This window comes from Gordionus sp. m RMFG-2023, chromosome 1, assembly GCF_954871325.1.
Source record: "Gordionus sp. m RMFG-2023 chromosome 1, tfGorSpeb1-WG-v2, whole genome shotgun sequence".
NCBI lineage: Eukaryota > Metazoa > Nematomorpha > Gordioida > Chordodea > Parachordodidae > Gordionus > Gordionus sp. m RMFG-2023.
In genome coordinates, this window is record NC_088775.1 from 73,124,142 (window position 1) to 73,143,171 (window position 19,030).

General features: G+C 26.2%; 1 protein-coding gene and 2 long non-coding RNA genes across 4 annotated transcripts; 2 read left to right on the forward strand and 1 right to left on the reverse strand.

The window, feature by feature from the left end:
* Positions 1 to 288: 288 nt before the first annotated feature.
* LOC135931113 (uncharacterized) lies at positions 289 to 10,158 on the reverse strand. 2 transcript variants are annotated; one of them, XR_010572942.1, is made up of 4 exons: positions 10,052 to 10,158; positions 9,877 to 10,006; positions 9,665 to 9,822; positions 289 to 364 (listed from the first exon to the last, which is right to left on the reverse strand). It is a non-coding gene; the product is annotated as an uncharacterized LOC135931113 (long non-coding RNA). The 2 variants fall into 2 exon arrangements; XR_010572941.1 differs by lacking the exon at positions 289 to 364 and having other exon boundaries at positions 9,534 to 9,822.
* On the forward strand, positions 3,446 to 4,433 carry LOC135931112 (uncharacterized). The gene is made up of 5 exons (XR_010572940.1): positions 3,446 to 3,674; positions 3,742 to 3,918; positions 3,960 to 3,992; positions 4,035 to 4,153; positions 4,240 to 4,433. It is a non-coding gene; the product is annotated as an uncharacterized LOC135931112 (long non-coding RNA).
* LOC135931111 (co-chaperone protein daf-41-like) lies at positions 8,447 to 9,584 on the forward strand. The gene is made up of 8 exons (XM_065467994.1): positions 8,447 to 8,580; positions 8,623 to 8,739; positions 8,783 to 8,852; positions 8,896 to 8,991; positions 9,034 to 9,138; positions 9,186 to 9,236; positions 9,280 to 9,319; positions 9,363 to 9,584. The coding sequence occupies exons 1-8, from the start codon at positions 8,549 to 8,551 to the stop codon at positions 9,437 to 9,439; spliced, it is 588 nt and encodes a 195-aa protein (XP_065324066.1). The 5' UTR covers positions 8,447 to 8,548; the 3' UTR covers positions 9,440 to 9,584.
* Positions 10,159 to 19,030: the final 8,872 nt, after the last annotated feature.

Consider the following 19,030-nt stretch of genomic DNA (forward strand, 5'->3'; position numbering starts at 1 on the left):
AAATTTATATAAAAAATGAGCAATTGTTTGTAGATTTAAAGCTTGATAGGGATTGTTGTGTGTCAATTTTATAGAATAAGTCATCACAAGATAAGAACTTTAATGTTTCCAAGTAACCTTTAAAATAAGACATAAAATATAATTTAAAATGTATTTCTTTATATTTATTATTTTCTCCATCATTCTAAATTTCAAAAAAAAATATCAAAAGATATAATTTATAAATTTCAACATAAATTATATAAAAATATTTATATAAAAAATGAGCAATTGTTTGTAGATTTGAATCTTGCTAGGGATTGTTGTGTGTCAATTTTATAGAATAAGTCATCACAAGGTAAGAACCTTAATGTTTCCAAGTAACCTTTAAAATAAGACATACAATATAATTTAAAAGGTATTTCTTTATATTTATTATTTTCTCAATCATTCTAAATTTCCTAATTCATCGCCATCTTATTTTTATTTTTATCAAAAATAAACAACTATAATTACTTGGATTGACCAAAATTTAAAAAAATGATATATAACATTACTGAAAAGATGGCAATAAATTCTGAGGTATTTAAATTTCGTTTACGATATTATTTATACATCCATTTTCTTGACCACTTCGTAACTTTTTAGGTTAACTCGTTACTGGTTAACGGTGCATATATGCACCACCTCCTATATACCTTATTTTAACATAGTAGTTTTTTTTTAAAAATAATAAAAAAGATTTTTATATAGTTCAGACATTGTACTTCAAAACTGGAAAAGAAAAATATGAAAAAAATATTTTTTTATGCCCCTAAGAAACCCTCAAACTTTGCGAATTTATGAGGTCTAAAATGCAAAATTTTCTAAGTGATCTCACGAGCATATTATAAAATTATTTCGATGAAAACTAGTGTGTATATATTCTTTATAGATATATCAATATTTATCAATCATTTTTGAATTTTTAAATAATTAATATTTTAGTAGGTAACCACATAAAGTTGACTGGTGCATATATGCACCGTTAACCATCTAGCAGTATATATTATTTAAAAAAATTCAAACAAATGAAATATAACATAATGAGTTATAATTTTTTATATTATACTTAAAACCACTACCGTCACTAAGGGTGGGAAGGGGAGGGGTGGGTGGCTCGAGCCCCTTAAGAATTTTTAAAAAAAATTTTATACCCAAAAAAGACCTTTTGAAAATAATTTAAAAAAATTTTTTTCCCCTGAGATTAAATCGAATAATATATTGTTCCTATTATAATTTTTTATCCCGATCAAATTATATGAAATTATTAGGTTCATAAATATTCAAAAGTTTAAAATTATTTTTAGCCTCTTCCTTTCTGAAGATTTTATTTTATTTATATAAAATATTATGCACCTGTTTTGTCAATTCAATCAAAATTATCAAAATAATAGATGACTAATAAAAAAATCAAGATTCTACGAAAATAATTTGTCTAGATATTTAATTTTTAATAAATTTTTTTAATGAAACGTTTTCTAACAATTGAACAAGCGCTTGCTCAACTTTTTGAAGAGGAACCAATTGAAGAAAGAGATATGGTTATAATTCCGCCAAACCCCTCTGCAGTTAGTGATGAAGAAGATTTCGATGAAAATGACTTAACAAATGTCGGAGTTTTGCCTTCAGATACAGCTGGAGAATTGGAGATTCATAATTCAGTTGATGACGACCTTCCAGAACCATATTCTACAAGAAGCTATTCTCGAATTTCTCACAATTTAAAATGGAGAAAAACGGATGCAATATATTCTTCAAGCCCTTTCAATGGAGAAAAGGAAGATGTAATAAAACTTGAAAATGATTTACATGGTAAAAGTCCATCAGATATATTTTGTTTAATTTTCGACGAAGACTTATATTCCCTAATTGTAGAACAAAGTAATATTTATGCTAAACAAATGAATAGACCTAACATATGCATAACCATCCAAGATATTCAGAGATTTATTGGAATTCTATTATTTACTGGATATCATTCTCTCCCACAAGAAAGAATGTACTGGTCTAATGACAGCGATATTTCTATTCCAATAATCCGGGATACAATGACCCAATTACAATTTCGAAATTTGAAATATAATATCCATTTGGCAGACAATACTAAAATAGATATACATGATAGATTTTATAAAGTTAGGCCTTACATTAATATATTGAATAATAAATTTTAGCAATTCGGAATTTTTAAACATCATTTATCAATAGATGAACAGATGATACCATATCGAGGAAGACATTCTTGCAAAATGTTCATAAAAGGAAAACCAATTAGATTCGGATACAAGTCTTGGATATTGGCCTCTTCCGACGGTTACGTATTCTCATTTGATATATATCAAGGAAAAAGCGAAAATAAATATGAATATGGATTAGGTGGAAATGTAATCATAAAATTATTAAAGGCATTGCAAAAACCAAATTATCATAAAATATATTTTGATAATTTCTTTACATCATTTAAACTCTTGTCATACTTAAAACAAATGGGATATTTTGCAACTGGAACTGTGAGGGACAATAGAATAGAGCATTGCCCAGTTGAATCTATAAAGGTTGTAGCAAAAAAAGAAAGAGGATATTATGATTATAGGTTTGAAAAATTAAACGAAATATTTGTAGTTCGTTGGAATGATAATTCGGTGGTGACCGTTGCATCGACATGCCACACTATCTCTTTGCTTTCTAATGTTTCAAGGTATTCTAAGAAAATATCTTCTAAAATAAAAATTCCTCAGCCAAATATGGTAACTGCTTATAACAAACACATGGGTGGAGTTGATCTATGTGGTAATCTAATATCTACATATAGAATAAAAATAAGAGGAAAAAAATGGTGGTGGCCAATATTCACCAATTTTATTGATGTAGCTTTGGTAAATTCATGGAAAATCTGGAAATTCGTGAATCGAGATGACAAGAAGAGTTTGCTTGCATTTAGACGAGAAGTTACTAACTACCTCCTTCGAACGCCAGTAAAAATTGAAAAAAATTCAAGTACAGGTCACGCCAGCTAGTTTGCATTACAGTGTGAAAACCCTATTGATTCATCTGGACATTATTTATCCAAAATTATAGATGGAAAAAGACGAAGATGCAGATATTGCCATACGCACTCAAGATATATGTGCCAAACATGTCAAATCGCACTCCATATTAAATGTTTCAAGGATTTTCATAATATATAAACATTTTCTCGTTTTTATTATAAATTACAAAAAAAGAATAAAGATATTTGTTGTTTTTTTGATCTTATAGTATTTTATATAATTTTTATCTTTTTTAACCTCTTAATGGTTAACGGTGCATATATGCACCAGGCTAGATTTTCTATTTAGGATTATTTTTTTTGGCTGATTTTTTTAGAATATCATATTTGAGCATTAATCAATATAATTTGAAAAAATTGAGCATTTTTATCCACTAGAAAAATCTTGACCATTAATGGGTTAATGATGCTTGGTACCAAAGGCAGTAACGAGCAAATAGCGATTTTACAATTTTTATTTTGATGGGTACTACCAATTGTGTATTTTTATTTTTTAACGATACGAATCAAAAACGAAACTAGTATGTGTCCGATACGAAACTAGCTTATAATTTTTTTAACAACAATGGAAAGCCATCTTGATTTAGGATTAAACGATAGTCAGGTAATATTAATATTTAGATAAATACATAAGATAATATAATTATATCTTATAATCTTTATATCTATAGATCATTCAATACATTTCATGCAATTATTTCTTAATAGACTATCAATCAATACAAATGTGATACTTCAAACAATATTTTCTTAAATTATACTTATGCAATATGATTATACTTATTAAATATTTAATCACTTTCAAAATATGGGACCCCCCAAAGCAATAGATGTTATTCAAAACTCTGGTAACTAAATTATCTTTTATCTTTTGAATATTTTTATTTAGGCAAGGAAAATAAAATGAACAAAAATCCTCTCAGTAAAATATATATTTATTATGGCATTATTGTATTTTTTATAGCTTCTCTCCCAAAGAATAATAGAATAGCAGTATCTGAGTTGCAACCTGTTTTTGTAAATTTAATCAATCACTTTCAAAATATGGGACCCCCAAAGCAATAGATGTTATTCAAAACTCTGGTAACTAAATTATTTTCAATATCATATTAATATTTTAATTCTTTAAGTAAATATGAAATTTATTATAACTTACTTTTTATTTATAGGTTTAAGAAATAAAACAAATTTACCAACTTATCAATTGTCAAAAATTGTAACCACAAATTCCTTCAAAAATCAAGATGAAAATTCTGAAATTCTATAAAAACATTATGCTTTTTAAAGAAATAAATATATATTTTTTTATATTACATATTTTTAAATAAATGTATAATTATAATAAATTATATGATATGATTAAGTAGAATAAATAAATTATGTGTTTATTATTATTTTTTGAGAAAATTACAAATATTAGCACATCTTTGATTTAAAATTATAATAAAGTTTAATTAAAATAATTAACCATTATGATATATAATCTTATATTTATGCCTTTTTCTACTACATAAAGGGCCTATTGGGTATTAGTTGAGGTTTCCATTCTGGAGTAAAACATTAAAATATTTGTTAATTTTAATTTCTTGCCTGTAGAAATGATTTTAATAAAATTAAAATAACATGTAAATTTTAAAATCAAGATTTTGTTCAAGTGATTACAAATTAGCATTTTTATCAAAATTGATTTGTCATATGATGTATAAATTTTAACAAATAGCCCAGTCTAAGATATCTTTATAATTTTATCTGAGCCTAAAATATTCCATTTATTATCTAAAAAAATAAGAAATATATTAAAATTAGGTTTAATAAATGGTTAAGTGTCAAATGATATTATACTTGTACCAACAATTAACCTTAATAATTGAATGAAAACAGAAGATATTAATAGAATAATATAAGGAAAATCATGGAATCTTACACAAAAAGTAATAATTGTCTTGCAGCTTAGTTAAGAAAAAAAAGTTTGGCCCTGATCTGATAGAGCTGTCTTAACTTGAAATCCAGTAAAAGTATACTGTATTGTGCAAACATATTCTAGCTGTGATTAATAAAATAATTAATGAGATAGTCATCAAGCATATTATTTTATACAAAAATAACTGTGAACCACATTAAAAGTAATCATTAGTATGTTATAAAAATTTATATAAGGCAAACTTATGTTTTGTTATATATCTATAAATTTATAAAATTAGACAAACTTAAGTTTTGATTGTTATTATATCTTTAAATTTATATAATTAGACAAACTTAAGTTTTGATTGTTATTATATCTTTAAATTTATATAATTAGACAAACTTAAGTTTTAATTTTGTTATTACATCTTTAAATTTATATAATTAGACAAACTTAAGTTTTTGTTATTACTTCTCTAAAAAATTTAGCCTCAGCAAAGGTATTTCATCTATTTATTATTTGTCTATGAATCATAAAAAATTAATAAGTATAATCTATATTGCAAAATATTTAATAAGTATAATCATATTGCAAAATATTTAATAAGTATAATCATATTGCAAAATATTTAATAAGTATAATCATATTGCATAAGTATAATTTAAGAAAATATTGTTTGAAGTATCACATTTGTATTGATTGATAGTCTATTAAGAAATAATTGCATGAAATGTATTGACTGATCTATAGATATAAAGATTATAAGATATAATTATATTATCTTATGTATTTATCTAAATATTAATATTACCTGACTATCGTTTAATCCTAAATCAAAATGGCTTTCCATTGTTGTTAAAAAAATTATAAAATAGTTTCATATCGGACATATACTAGTTTCGTTTTTGATTCGTATCGTTAAAAAATAAAAATACACAATTGGTAGTACCCATCAAAATAAAAATTGTAAAATCGCTATTTGCTCGTTACTGCCTTTGGTACCAAGCATCATTAACCAACTTTTTATCGATTCAGAAAATGCGTATAAATAAGAAAAAATATAGAGTCTATCATCTCCCTCATTTTTAGGGGTGATTATTAAAAAATTCGGTTTCCTAATCCAGAAAAGGTGAAGGCTATCCGAAATGCACCAAAACCTAAGAATATACAACAACTTAAATCTTTTTTAGGACTCGTGAATTTTCATAAACGTTTATTCGTAATCTACGACGCTATTACATAGATTAAAGAGTATGAAAGTACCTTGGCGGTAGACGAAAGATGAACAAACTTCGATGAGGTTAAAAAAATATTGTCTTCCGAGGAAACGTTAATTTATTATAACGCGCAGTTTCCTATAATTTCGGAATGCAAAGCATCTGATTCAGGATATGGGGCTGTCTTGTTACATCAATTAGTGGGCGAAAAGACAGAACCTATTTCGTTCGCGTTGCGTACTCTATTAGAATCAGAGAAACATTACACTTCGATTAATAAAGAAGCTCGAACATCATTTTTATATGGTATTGAAAAATTTTATTTATTTATTTATGGTAGAAAATTTTTACTTTGAACTGATAACAAATTATAGCAATTATTTGGGTGGAAACGAGATCTACCTAAAATTTATAATAATCGTTTGACATGTAGGGCCTGGAAGATTGCTTTCTATCATTTTACAATAGAATATAGACCTGTTAATAAAAATGTAATCGTCAACAATTTATGAAGGCTTCCGATATTAGACATGGAAGAGAATCAATTTTCTAAACATGCTTTGGAGATTCGAAGTTTTAATTTAGATGACATGCAATTGTCAGAAAATATTATACGAAAAGAGTCGAAGCAAGATTTAAAATTAAAAAAATAGCAATACATATTCAGCAAAGTTAGCGAAACTTTGATCGTCATAAAGATAAAGGAATTGCTAATTTATATAATCGACGGGAAAAGCTTTCTACCAATCGTGATATTATAGAATGGAATGGGAGATTGGTTTTTCCTATTAAATTAAGAAATTAAGTGTTAGGAATGATTTATCGGGGACATCCTCGGGAAAATGTAATGAAATATATTTTTAGATTGTATTGTTGGTGGCCCAGATGTGATTTTGATATATAAAATTTTATCAAAATATGCTATGGATGCCAGAAAAATAGACCATGAATTCAAGAAGTATCTCTGTATTCTTGGACTGTTGGTAAGGAATCTTGGGAGCGAATCCATAATGATTTTGCTAGACCAGTGAATTCATGATATTGGTTAATTGATGTCGATTCCTACTCCAAATACCTAGAAGATTGATCGAATGCAGAATACCTTTGCTGATGCTATGATTTAACGATTAAAAAAAATGGTTTACTAGGTTATGAATACCCAAGTACATTGTCAGATAATCGACGACAATTCATATATGGAGAATTCCGTCGTTACTGTGAATTAAATAAAATACGTCATATACGTTTGACACCCTATCATCCGAAAACTTATGGATTAGCTGTGCGTACAATACGAACTTTGAAAAGTCGATATGATGCAACGATAGAGCCAATTTCTGATCCAGAAAAAGCTTTGATTCAGGTTTTAACAACCTTTCGATTGGGGGAGCATAGCTCTAAAAGGGAGATCTCCTGCCAAGATTATGTTTTGGAGACAATTGAAAACTGGACAAGACTAAAGTATAACATAAAATTGAAGAGGCAAATGAAAGACAAAGTAACCTGTGTGGTTAAACAATGAAAACACCAAAAGTTGGAGAAAGAGAGTGATTAAAGAAAGGACAGGGTTATATTCATACATTGTTGAAACAACCGAAGGAACATTGCGGAAACACGCAGATCAGCTAAGAGATCGTTCAATTATCCGACTCATGAGTCATGAAAGTTCATCGGATATTGCAGAAATAATTATGCCAATAAATCAAGCAGGTACAAATACTGCATTACATTGCTCCTCAAGAAACTGCAAACTCACTAAAAGGTTTATTGAAGAAATCTAACTTAAAAATATTTAAAGGAAATGTAATAAATTGTAAAAAACGATGGAACTATCTAAATTGATTAAAAATATAATGGGATAATTTTAAAAATAATAAAATGTTCTAATTCAATCCAGGTAATTTTCTAAATAGTTAATTATAATTATTAGTCATTTATTAGAAAAGTTTTTTTTTGAATTATATAAAATTTCATTGTTTAATGTCTTGTAACATAGTCATTTTTTTTTGGAAAAAGATACAATATCTTGTATATTTTAAAAATTTCCATGTATCTTAGACACAAAAGTTTTAAAAGTATCCTTGAATATAATTTTAGTACCTTTTGTCAACCCTGAAAGTTAATAACATTATACATTAGATAAGGTTAAGGTTTTATTAAAATTAACACTTATTCTTAAAATTTTATCAAAATATAATAATTTATCTGAATTATTTAATATAATTAATATTAAATATTAAACTATTTAATTTAATAAATACTGTACATACATGTAACGTCTTTCTCGAAAATTTGTTCGGTTCATATTATCCATATAGCAACCATTTAAAATTTGATTTCCTTCAATTAAAATATTATATGCCTACTCCGGAAGATTTAAAGCTTAAACAGTAACTTACAAAAGGATAAACCCACATTCCTTTTTAATATAGGCTCCTTCACCCAGCTCTTCTATGGGCCCAAAGATCTGATGTAGTGTATTTAACTGTTTGCGTCGAAGATTGTAAAAATCCCGAAATTGATTTAAATACAAATGAATTAAAATTCAAGTATGAAATGGATTATTTTGTTAATATTTAAATTTTATTATAGAGGAATTGGTGGATCTGAACATAAACCTTATTCTTTTAATATTAAGTTTTATGAAGAAATTGACCCAGATGTATTAATATTTACAAATATTGGTTTAATTCTATTTAAATTAGAAATCGAAACATACTATACGCCCTAGAAATATTGAATTTGTTCTTACAAAAAAAGAAGTAGGACCATTTTGGCCATCCTTAACAAAAGATAAAAAAGTAAGAAATACTATTTTTGCAATATCCATAAATATAATTTAGCAACCATTTGTTAGAACAGATTTTCAAAAATGGAAAGATGAAGATGATTCAGAGTATGAAATGGGAGAATCAGCTAGTCCAGCTGGAGATTTTGACCTGCAATCAGTATTAATTTTATTATAAAATTCATTTGTTATAATTTATTATCAAAGATGATGCACAAGATGGGTGGTTTAGATGGGAAACAAGATTTGGGAGATTTAGTAAATTATATTAATTGTTTATATAATAAATATCTAAATATAGGATGATGATATGCCTGAAAGTGAAGAAGATGATGAGGATGGTGATATATTTAATATTAGAAAATATTTTTATTTCTATTTTAGATTTACCTGAATTAGGATCAGGAGAACATGAAGAAAAAATTGATGATGTAAAAGAGAATAAAGAAATTAAGACTTAAAATAAATCTCATTTTTAACTTCTCTCTCTTAAACTACTAAATATATCAAAATGTATATATTGCAATATTTTAAGTCAATTCCAATTTATAAGTTTATAATAACCCTTGTATAATAATAATGTAAACTCTTATTTTATGGCTTATTATTAATAAATATGTTTAATTCCAAAATTTATACAATAATTATAATTTTTTTAGACTCAATGATATATTATAAAAAATTACCCAAAAAATTTGATTGTTACTTTCTCATTTTTTGTAAGTTGGACCATATAAATTTCTGGATAAGAATTAAGATTATAATTAGTGACAAAAGTAGAGTAATAGTGATCTGCAATGAGTGGGTTTTTAACACAGCTCTATCTGCCTATTGTTAAACCTGCCTGCCCATAATTTTTGTAAAAAATACATTTATATTTTCAATTTTTTAAGCTTACCTGCCTATCCATGGTTTTTGAAAATATCAGCTTGCTCATTCTCAATTTTTTAGCCTGCCCAACATTGATATTGAAAAATATTTAATCTGTCAAATGATTTTTGTTCTGGGGCATGATTATTTTTTAATATCTAATTTATTATATTTTCCTTTTAACAAAATTTAAAATATAAAACCTGTTCCTTAGAATAGACTTTGAATTCCTTATCCGGTGCTTAAATTTATTATTTAATTGATATCTAAAAGCTTGATTTGATAACTGATGATACTGATCCAATTATTACCTTCTTTTTTTGAATCAGTGCCATAAAAATCAATATTTCAAATCAAAAAATAAAAAATTTAATTTCACAAATTATTAAGTATTTTTTAAAAGTTAATTATCTTATTTAAACATTCTTGACATCTGTGGCCAAAGGTTTGGTAATTTGCTTTTGGCTAAAATATCGACGTTTGAAAATTCGATTAAATTAAGTTTAATAATAGTAACTGAATGTCATTAATTAGATTTAAAATACTTTTCTTTTTGCAGATAATATAACATCAAATTTTTATATCTTTTTTTATATAATACTTTATTCAAATAAAATATTATCAATTTAAAAGGATTAATAATACAATATTTACATTGAGGCAGACAATCTAAAAAAAATTTCAGGTCCGTGAAGTTGGCGGAACGACTTGAGGAACAATTAACAAAATCTATGCCAATATTTAGAGTCTTAATTGATCTTCGAACCAGACATCAGCGGAAACAATGGCTAATGAGTTATAAGTAAAATAAGGAATGTGTGAATTTTGAAGGTGGTGGACGACTTGAGGATGAATTACCGAAACTTATACCATTTTGTAGCCCGTTAATTGATCTTCTATCCGGAAAAAAATAAAAATGATCATGTTTTGAAGGCAATTATTTAGTATTTAATATGTACGTTAATAATCTCCAAACCGGATATCGGTATCACTAACTTTAATGGAGTTGAACCGTTCGTGAGTTAGAAGCAATATAGAAAGGTTTTGGCATTTTGCCAAAATTTAAAATTCGAACAATCATAAGCCAATATTTAGTGCCTAAATTGATCCTCCGAATTCTTCAAACGGAATGCCATAAGAATTAAAGGAAAGTGAGATATCAACAAAATATTAAAAGTGTGAATTTTTGAAGCTGGCGGAACGACTTGAGGATCAACCGAAACTTATACCATTGTGTAGCTCGTTAATTGATCTTCTATCCAGAAAGAAGTGAAATGAACTGAGTTATGAGCAAAATAAGAAAGTGTTGGCACTTTGCCAAAACCGAAAGTAAAAAAAACATGTTTTGAAACACCGGATATCGGTATCACTAACCGCAACCGATTTATAACTGTTTTAAAAACGTGAAGTTAATGGATTTTTTTTAAAAAGTGAGAATCAATTACCCAAAATTGTGCCAAAATGTAGAGTGTTAATTGATCCTCCAGATACTTTAAAGTGCCCTAATGAACCGTTCGTGAGTTATAGGCAAAACAGAAAGGTTTTGGCATTATACCAAAATTTAAAATTCAAGCAAACATCTTTTAGTTAAAGCCAATATTTAGTGCCTTAATTGATCCTCATAATTCTTCAAAAATAATGTTAACAAAATAAAGAAAATGTGAATTTTGACTGGCGGAACGATTTGAGGATCAATTACCGAGGAGTTATGAGCAAAATAAGAAAGTGTCTAGTAATTTGCCAAAACCGAAAATATATAAGATGGTTCTGAAACTTAAAAATTATCTAGTATTCAATATGTAAGTTAATAATCTCCAAACAGAATATCGGTATCACTAACCGTAAACTTGTTATAACCGTTTTAAAAACGGGAAGCTGGCGGAGCGACTTGAGGATCAATACCAAAACTTATACCATTGTGTAGCCCGTTGATTGATCCTAATTGATCTTGTATCCGGAAAACAGCGAAATAAACTGTTAATGAGTTATAATCAAAATAAGAAAGTGTTGGCACTTTGCCAAAACCTAAAATAAAAAAGATTTTGTTTTGAATGGCAATTACTTAGTATTCAATATGTTCGTTAATAATCTCCAAACCGGATATCGGTATTACTAATCATAACCGAGTTATAACCATTGTTTTCAAAACGTGAAGTTAGCGGAATTATTTTTAGAAAGTGAGATCCAATTATCGAAAATCATGCCAAAGTGTATTGCGTTATTTGATCCTCCAGAATCTTTAAACCATATACCAGTGGAATGAACCCTTCGTGAGTTATGAGCAAAATAGAAAAGTTTTGGAATTTTGTCAAAATTTAATTGAGCATCAACAATAAATATTTCAAGGTCAAATTTATACCTGACAAATTATGAATGCAATAAAGATGAAACTTATATCATTTTTTAGTGTTCCGTTGATATAAAAAAAAGAAAAAGTGATCACGCTTGAGAATTATATTATCTTTTACCAAATGGAGTTGGACTTGTATTTTTATAAATAACTTTTTTAGTCGTTTTGATATTTTCTAGAGAAGAGCTTCGATATAATTGTTCATATCTATCTATAGAAACATAATATTATGATAAGCAGAGGATGAAAAATCCTATGAGGTTCGGAAATAGGGATTTCAGGATTTCTATCTGCAGTATACTTGTAGAAATTTATAATGTAACTCTACATACCGAGTAGGGTTTCGGCTTCATAGAGTTAAGCCCTTCTCGGTAAGTAGAAGAGTTAGAGAGTCAATTTCTAGATGTCTTTTCTATCTGTTTTGTATACTGAAGTATTTAATGCCTACAAATATGGTCTTTGGATTAAGGTCTTCAACCGTTATTAAAATAAACGCTTGTAGTTAGTGATTTGAATTTGGATATAACTCGGTTACGGTTAGTGATACCCAAAGGCGTAGCCAGGATTTTCATAAGGGGGGGGGGAAATTAAAAAATTACTGGGGGCTTCGTCCCCAGACCCCCTTTTGGGCGGGCCTTCTGCCCGCTTTTCCGCGGCCTTCGGCCAGGTTACTTTAGTCTATATATAGTCATAAAATATTTTTACAAATTTTAATAAAAAAAATAATAATCACAAATATGAAATATATTTTTATTAGTTTATATAAAATAAAAATATAATAAATTACTTGTATTGTATATACCTTAATATAAGAGCATGGTAATAATTTATTCCAAAACAATTATAAGAAATTTATTTATAAAAAGTAAGTAGACATATAGTTGATTTTACTCTATTATATAGAATTAGTTAAAAAAAACTAGGTAAAATTCCACTTTTACAGACATATTTGACAGTTAGAGAATATATTACAGTTAATAATTTAACAAATTTTACTAATCAATGCTCTTGATATTAAATATAGCAACAATTTGCATTCAATTATTTAACGCCATCTATTTATTTTAAGTAAAAATAATACTAAAATTTAATCTTCATATTATTCATCCCACTATGTCTTAAGATATTTTCTGTTGTCCTTATCAATATTTTAGTTTTCTGTAAAATATATAATTCGCTATATTGGTAAAAATTACTTGATTGTCATTTGATAATTAGATATACTGTAAATCTACGACATATAATATTCCACTGTTTGTATTGTGCTTTAATATTTTTTTAATTTATGATTTAATTTTATCAATAGTTTTATAATTATATTTTACTTTTATTAAGATAAATAAATTAAAATTACTCACTTTATAAAAAATTATATTTGATATATTATATTATTTAGTAATTTTATGGATCTATTATTAATAATTATAATACATTTCACTTCTGTCTTAAGACTTATCTTTGGCTTATATTCCATTTATTAAAAACATTTTTGGTTCATTATATATTATAAATTATGATGAATAGTTTTATAAAAAAATATCAACTTTTACATTCTTTCTTTCAAATTATTATTTAAGATATATGCATACATATTTAAGGGTCAGGGAGTGGGGGAGGACTAAGGGGGATATTTTTTATTAGCTAAAAATGATATTTACAAAAAGTGATAAATTTCTGAAGGGGGGGGGAATTTCTCCTTACCCCCCCCCCCCCCTGTCTACGCCTATGAGTGATACCGAAATAATACCATTAGTAAGGTATTGAAATAATACCATCAGGTATTTTAGAACTATCATTAAAGAGATATACTTGCTTGATGGGGAATCAGGCGCGTACGCAGTAGGGGGGCAACCCCCCCCCCCCTAAAGCCAAAAAATGCAGATGCCGGATATATTTATCAAAAATATTATTGTTTTTATTAATTTATATTAATTTATATTTGTTAATATTTATTCCTATCTCATATTAAATATTGTTGCATGTGCGCTATGATTTTATTACTTACTAAAATGATTTATATTTAAAATGTCAGTTAAACTATTATATACTTAAATAATATATATTTAAAAGTTCAAATATATATCTTAAGGCAACAGAATATATATAAACAAATATATATTTTTATTTGAATCACTTTTTTTCTGATATAGAATGACTTGTATTGTTTTTTCTTTTTATAAATTAGATAAATAAAATATCAAATGACTATAATAACCATTCTAGATTAAATATTCAAGCCTTATAAATTCATTTCATTAGCCTATATTACATCCTGTGCGACCATTCTAATAACCATTCTACTTTAAATATTAGCCTTATAATTATCCTTTTTTCTCATTAAATATATATTTAATTACATTTATTATCACATTCATCTACTAAGTTATTTTATCAATAAATTCGATATCAAGTTTTCCGGCATAATATTTACTTTATTTTCAAATTTTTATTGGCGTAATATTTATCTAGCATTTTCAAATTTCTAGTCAAATGATAATTATTTCTTAAACTTCTTGGAGAAAAAAATTGCAACTTTGTCGAGATAGACTCTCTGCCATCAAGCAGTAACAGCTTTTATGGAGTTAGAAGAGCCGATTATTTGCTATTACTGAAATATCACAATGGCCTGAAAGAAATATTTCCTCAGAAGCAAGAAAATTATTGGATTCAATGCTTATTCCAAATTTTTTTTCTCATTAGAATATATTATTTAATTTGACAACTATTTTATGTAATACTTTTCAAAAACATGACATTGACTTGATTAAGAATAGCGGAGAGCATTTTATTAGAACTCAAGGATATTAGGCAAATGTTGATGAAGAATTTCATAATGTTATTGTTGAGTCAAAAGCAAAGCTATATGTGTTTAATATTTGTCTCTCTCGACTTGCAGCAAGGCAAGCTCATCGTTAAAACATTAATATAGGATCAGTAGAAGGGCATATCTATATATTTATATCATAGATATATTTATAACCTAAATAAATGAATGGTTTTTAATTCATCATGCAACACTTACCAATCTGAAAATTTTACTTCCACAAAAGCCTTCCCAAAACCTTTTTCAGATGGTGATAGAAAAAAAATATTTGTTAGATTTTTATCATGAAGATGTTAAAGTATCTTATGATGCCTTATTAGTTGAATAACTATGTTTATAAGATTAACTATGGATGACATAGTCCCAAAAAATACCAAACACATTTTAGATTATATTCCCAATACACTAAAAGGGTTTATACATCTTAGCAACTCTTCCCATTATTAAATTAATGAGAGAACATTCTCTTTTTTGAGAAGAATAACAGAGCCCTTTAGAGGTACAATTTTGGCACGGCCCGGATTTAGGCCCGGCCCGGCTGTTTTTAAAATAAAATTTTTATGCCTGGCCCGGATTTTTTTAAAATAAATTATCTTTAATGATTTCAAATATAAGTTGTTTTAAAATATACAGCCTGGCTCGGATATTTAAAAAAAAAATTAAGGCCCGGCCTGGTGTTTTTTTGAAAAAAATTTAGACCTGGCCCGGGTGTTTTTTTAAAAAAAATTTCGGGCCCAGGTGTGTATTTTTAAAAAAATTAAAATACGGTCCAGCCCAGGAGCCGGGCCTGCAGGTCTCTGAAAAACATACCAAGAAGTGCAACTTCTGAAAGTAGATTGAAAGGTTTGGATCTTTTGAATATTCATAGGCATTTGAAGATAAGCAAGGATGAGATAATTGAAAAATTAGCACAGTCCCAACGAAGATTGGATTTTAATTGTAAATATATAACATACAAAATACAATTATTCCTAAGAAACTTTTTGTGTTTTAATTTATATTTCTAACATTTAAATTTTTTATACTTTATATATAAATTTTAAAGGCTCAAAAAATTCAAATTTTTATTTTGGGTCATTTAAGTGATTCTTATAGTGGTTAATTCACATTATATTTTATAATTCACATTTATTTTATAGCTTTTCATATACTACCAGTTATATCCGTTTAATTCACATTTATTTTATAGTTTTTTATATGCCGGTGTAACGTGATATTTTAACTTAAATTTAAATTAACTCCCTTTAGTAATACTGACATTTATGATTGACGTTTTAATAAAATAACATTATAAAATTTAGTGTGATATTTTAACTTAATTTAAATTAACTCCCTTTAGTAATACTGACATTTATGATTGACGTTATAATAATATTTTATTAAAATATCATTATATAATTTAGTAATACTGACATTTATGACTGACATGTAATGTTAAAAGTTTTATTATTTATTAATACTGACATTTATGACTGACATGATATGTTAAAAGTTTCTATTATTTAGTAATACTGACAAGATATGTTAAAAGTTTCTATTATTTAGTAATACTGACATTTATGACTGACATAATATGTTAAAAGTTTCTATTATTTAGTAATACTGACATTTATGACTGACATGATATGTTAAAAGTTTCTATTATTTAGTAATACTGACATTTATGACTGACATGATATGTTAAAAGTTTCTATTATTTAGTAATACTGACATTTATGACTGACACATAATGTTAAAAATTTCTATTATTTAATGATATTGACATTAATGACTGACATGTAATGTTAAAAAGATTCTATTATTTAGTAATACTGACATTTATGACTTTATATTGCAATATTAACACTTATGACTGACAGGTGATGCTTAAAGTTTATATGTTTAGCATATTGACTCTTATAAGTGATAAATAATTAAAATTTTATAATATTAAAATTTATGAGATAGATAATATTTTAATTTCTGATATACCTATAAATAATTTAACTTTGAAAACGTCATAGCTTAATTTTTAAACACATGGTAGGTTAATTTATTCATATTTAAACATAAATTACAATTGATCAAATGATTCAATATCGTACTTTTTATAAAAATATCTATTAATAAAAAATATAAAAAGCTATATAATATAAATTAGCAATTGAATAGGACTTAACTCATCAAAAAGATGGCTAACTATTGTTTTTTTTATAAAAAAAACTATTAATAAAAAATATAATGCAATAAATATATTGTATAAATTCGCAATTGAATAACATTTAAGAAAAAGATGAAGTATTAAAAAAAATATATAATGCAATAAATATAATTTAAATTTGGAATTGAATAGATTTCAACTTATAAAAAGGATGTCAAACTATTGTACTATAAAAATAACTATTAATAAAAATATAGAGTACAATGACATTTAACAAAAAGATACTTAATTATCATCTTTCAACTAAATTGGAATTAATATAAAAAAATATAAAATGCAATAAATATAATTTAAATTTGCAATTGAATAGAATTAAACTTATAAAAAGGATGTCAAACTATTGTACTTTTTATAAAATATACTATTAATAAAAATATGAGTACAATAAAATTTAACAAAAAGATACTTACCGATTATCATCTTTCAACTAAATTGCAATAAATATAATGGAATAAAAATATTAGAACAGATAATCACATTGATATAATTCTAACAAAATGATTGTTATTTACATTGCATAAATAAATATTTTCTTTAAATATTTTAATATTATTAAAAAATATGGGCGAATAATAAGCCCATTTATATTGGGTATAGATTAATATATTTGTCTGTAACAATGTGGCCATAGATAATATTTCTACCTCTGTTGCTCAGACACCGTTTCCATAACATTTCTGTTAACTAGGTATTCCTCTACAGGATATCCTATAAATTTTCCCATTTCCAATTTGAAATCTTCGCTCCTCATAAAAAGAATGCATTCCTCCCTAAGGTAATTATAATTTTCCTGGCTATTTGATATCTCTTGACTTATACACCTATAAATAGGTAAATAATTTAAATATTATATATAGATTCTAACCTAAAAAAAACAGTTCCCATCACCCACAATATGATCGGTTGTAAAAATCTCTTTTAATATACCACATTTTATCTTGGGATAACGTCCAATTACTTTGAAATTGAACCGTTTAGAGTGATATACCTTCGAGTTCCTTGTTGTGGGCAGAAAAAGTTCACCAATTTTCTTTGGTATTATTGCTTCCACAATAATTTGGTCATCTAAATTTGATAATTAAATAATAACATATTTTTAAAAAATATTACTACCCTGATCTTGTACCTATATATCCTTCCTCTCTCACTATACTTTTAATAGCTATTATTGGATCTTCACCAAAAGTATCTATATCCAAAAAATATATTAAATAATTTTATATATCATACCCTTTCTCTTGACACGTTTTATTTTAGTATCCTCCTTTCTAAATTCCAACCCTAGAATTTTAGATTTATCAAAAATATAATTTTTCCCATTTTTAAAAAATAAAACTTTCTCCTGAAACTTTTATTCCACAGGACATTTCTTCAAATAGTGCTTCTTCTAATGAAAATATAATAATTAAAAATATATTTTCCTTTTTCCCAAATGCATTTGTTTACCTTCTCCTTCTCCAACTATAGTTTTAAGAAGCCTACAAACTTAATTATTTGTTCAATATTATTTTATGAATAAACTGATATTATCTTGATCTTGAACACCCTCTATAGTTTCACAATGTGCAATATTTTTGACTGTATCTGTACCATTAAAAAAAGTTATATTCATATATTTAAAAAATAATACCTTTGTTACCCTCTATATAGTACTTTAAATTACTTATATTAGCCTTAGTATGTAAAATTTTTCCTATTGAAGAGGATAATTCTACATTGCCTAAATATGTATAAATATTTTGTTAAAAATAATAAATTTACTATTAACAATTTTAACAATTGTATAAGGACCTACCCAAGGCTGCAAC

Coding starts and splice junctions, on each gene's coding strand:
- LOC135931111 (XM_065467994.1), top strand. CDS start 8,549: ATGCCTACTCCGGAAGATTTAAAGCTTAAACA. Junction 9,139..9,185: donor GAGATTTTGACCTGCAATCA/GTATTAATTTTA, acceptor TTATTATCAAAG/ATGATGCACAAGATGGGTGG. Junction 9,320..9,362: donor TGAAGAAGATGATGAGGATG/GTGATATATTTA, acceptor TTTCTATTTTAG/ATTTACCTGAATTAGGATCA.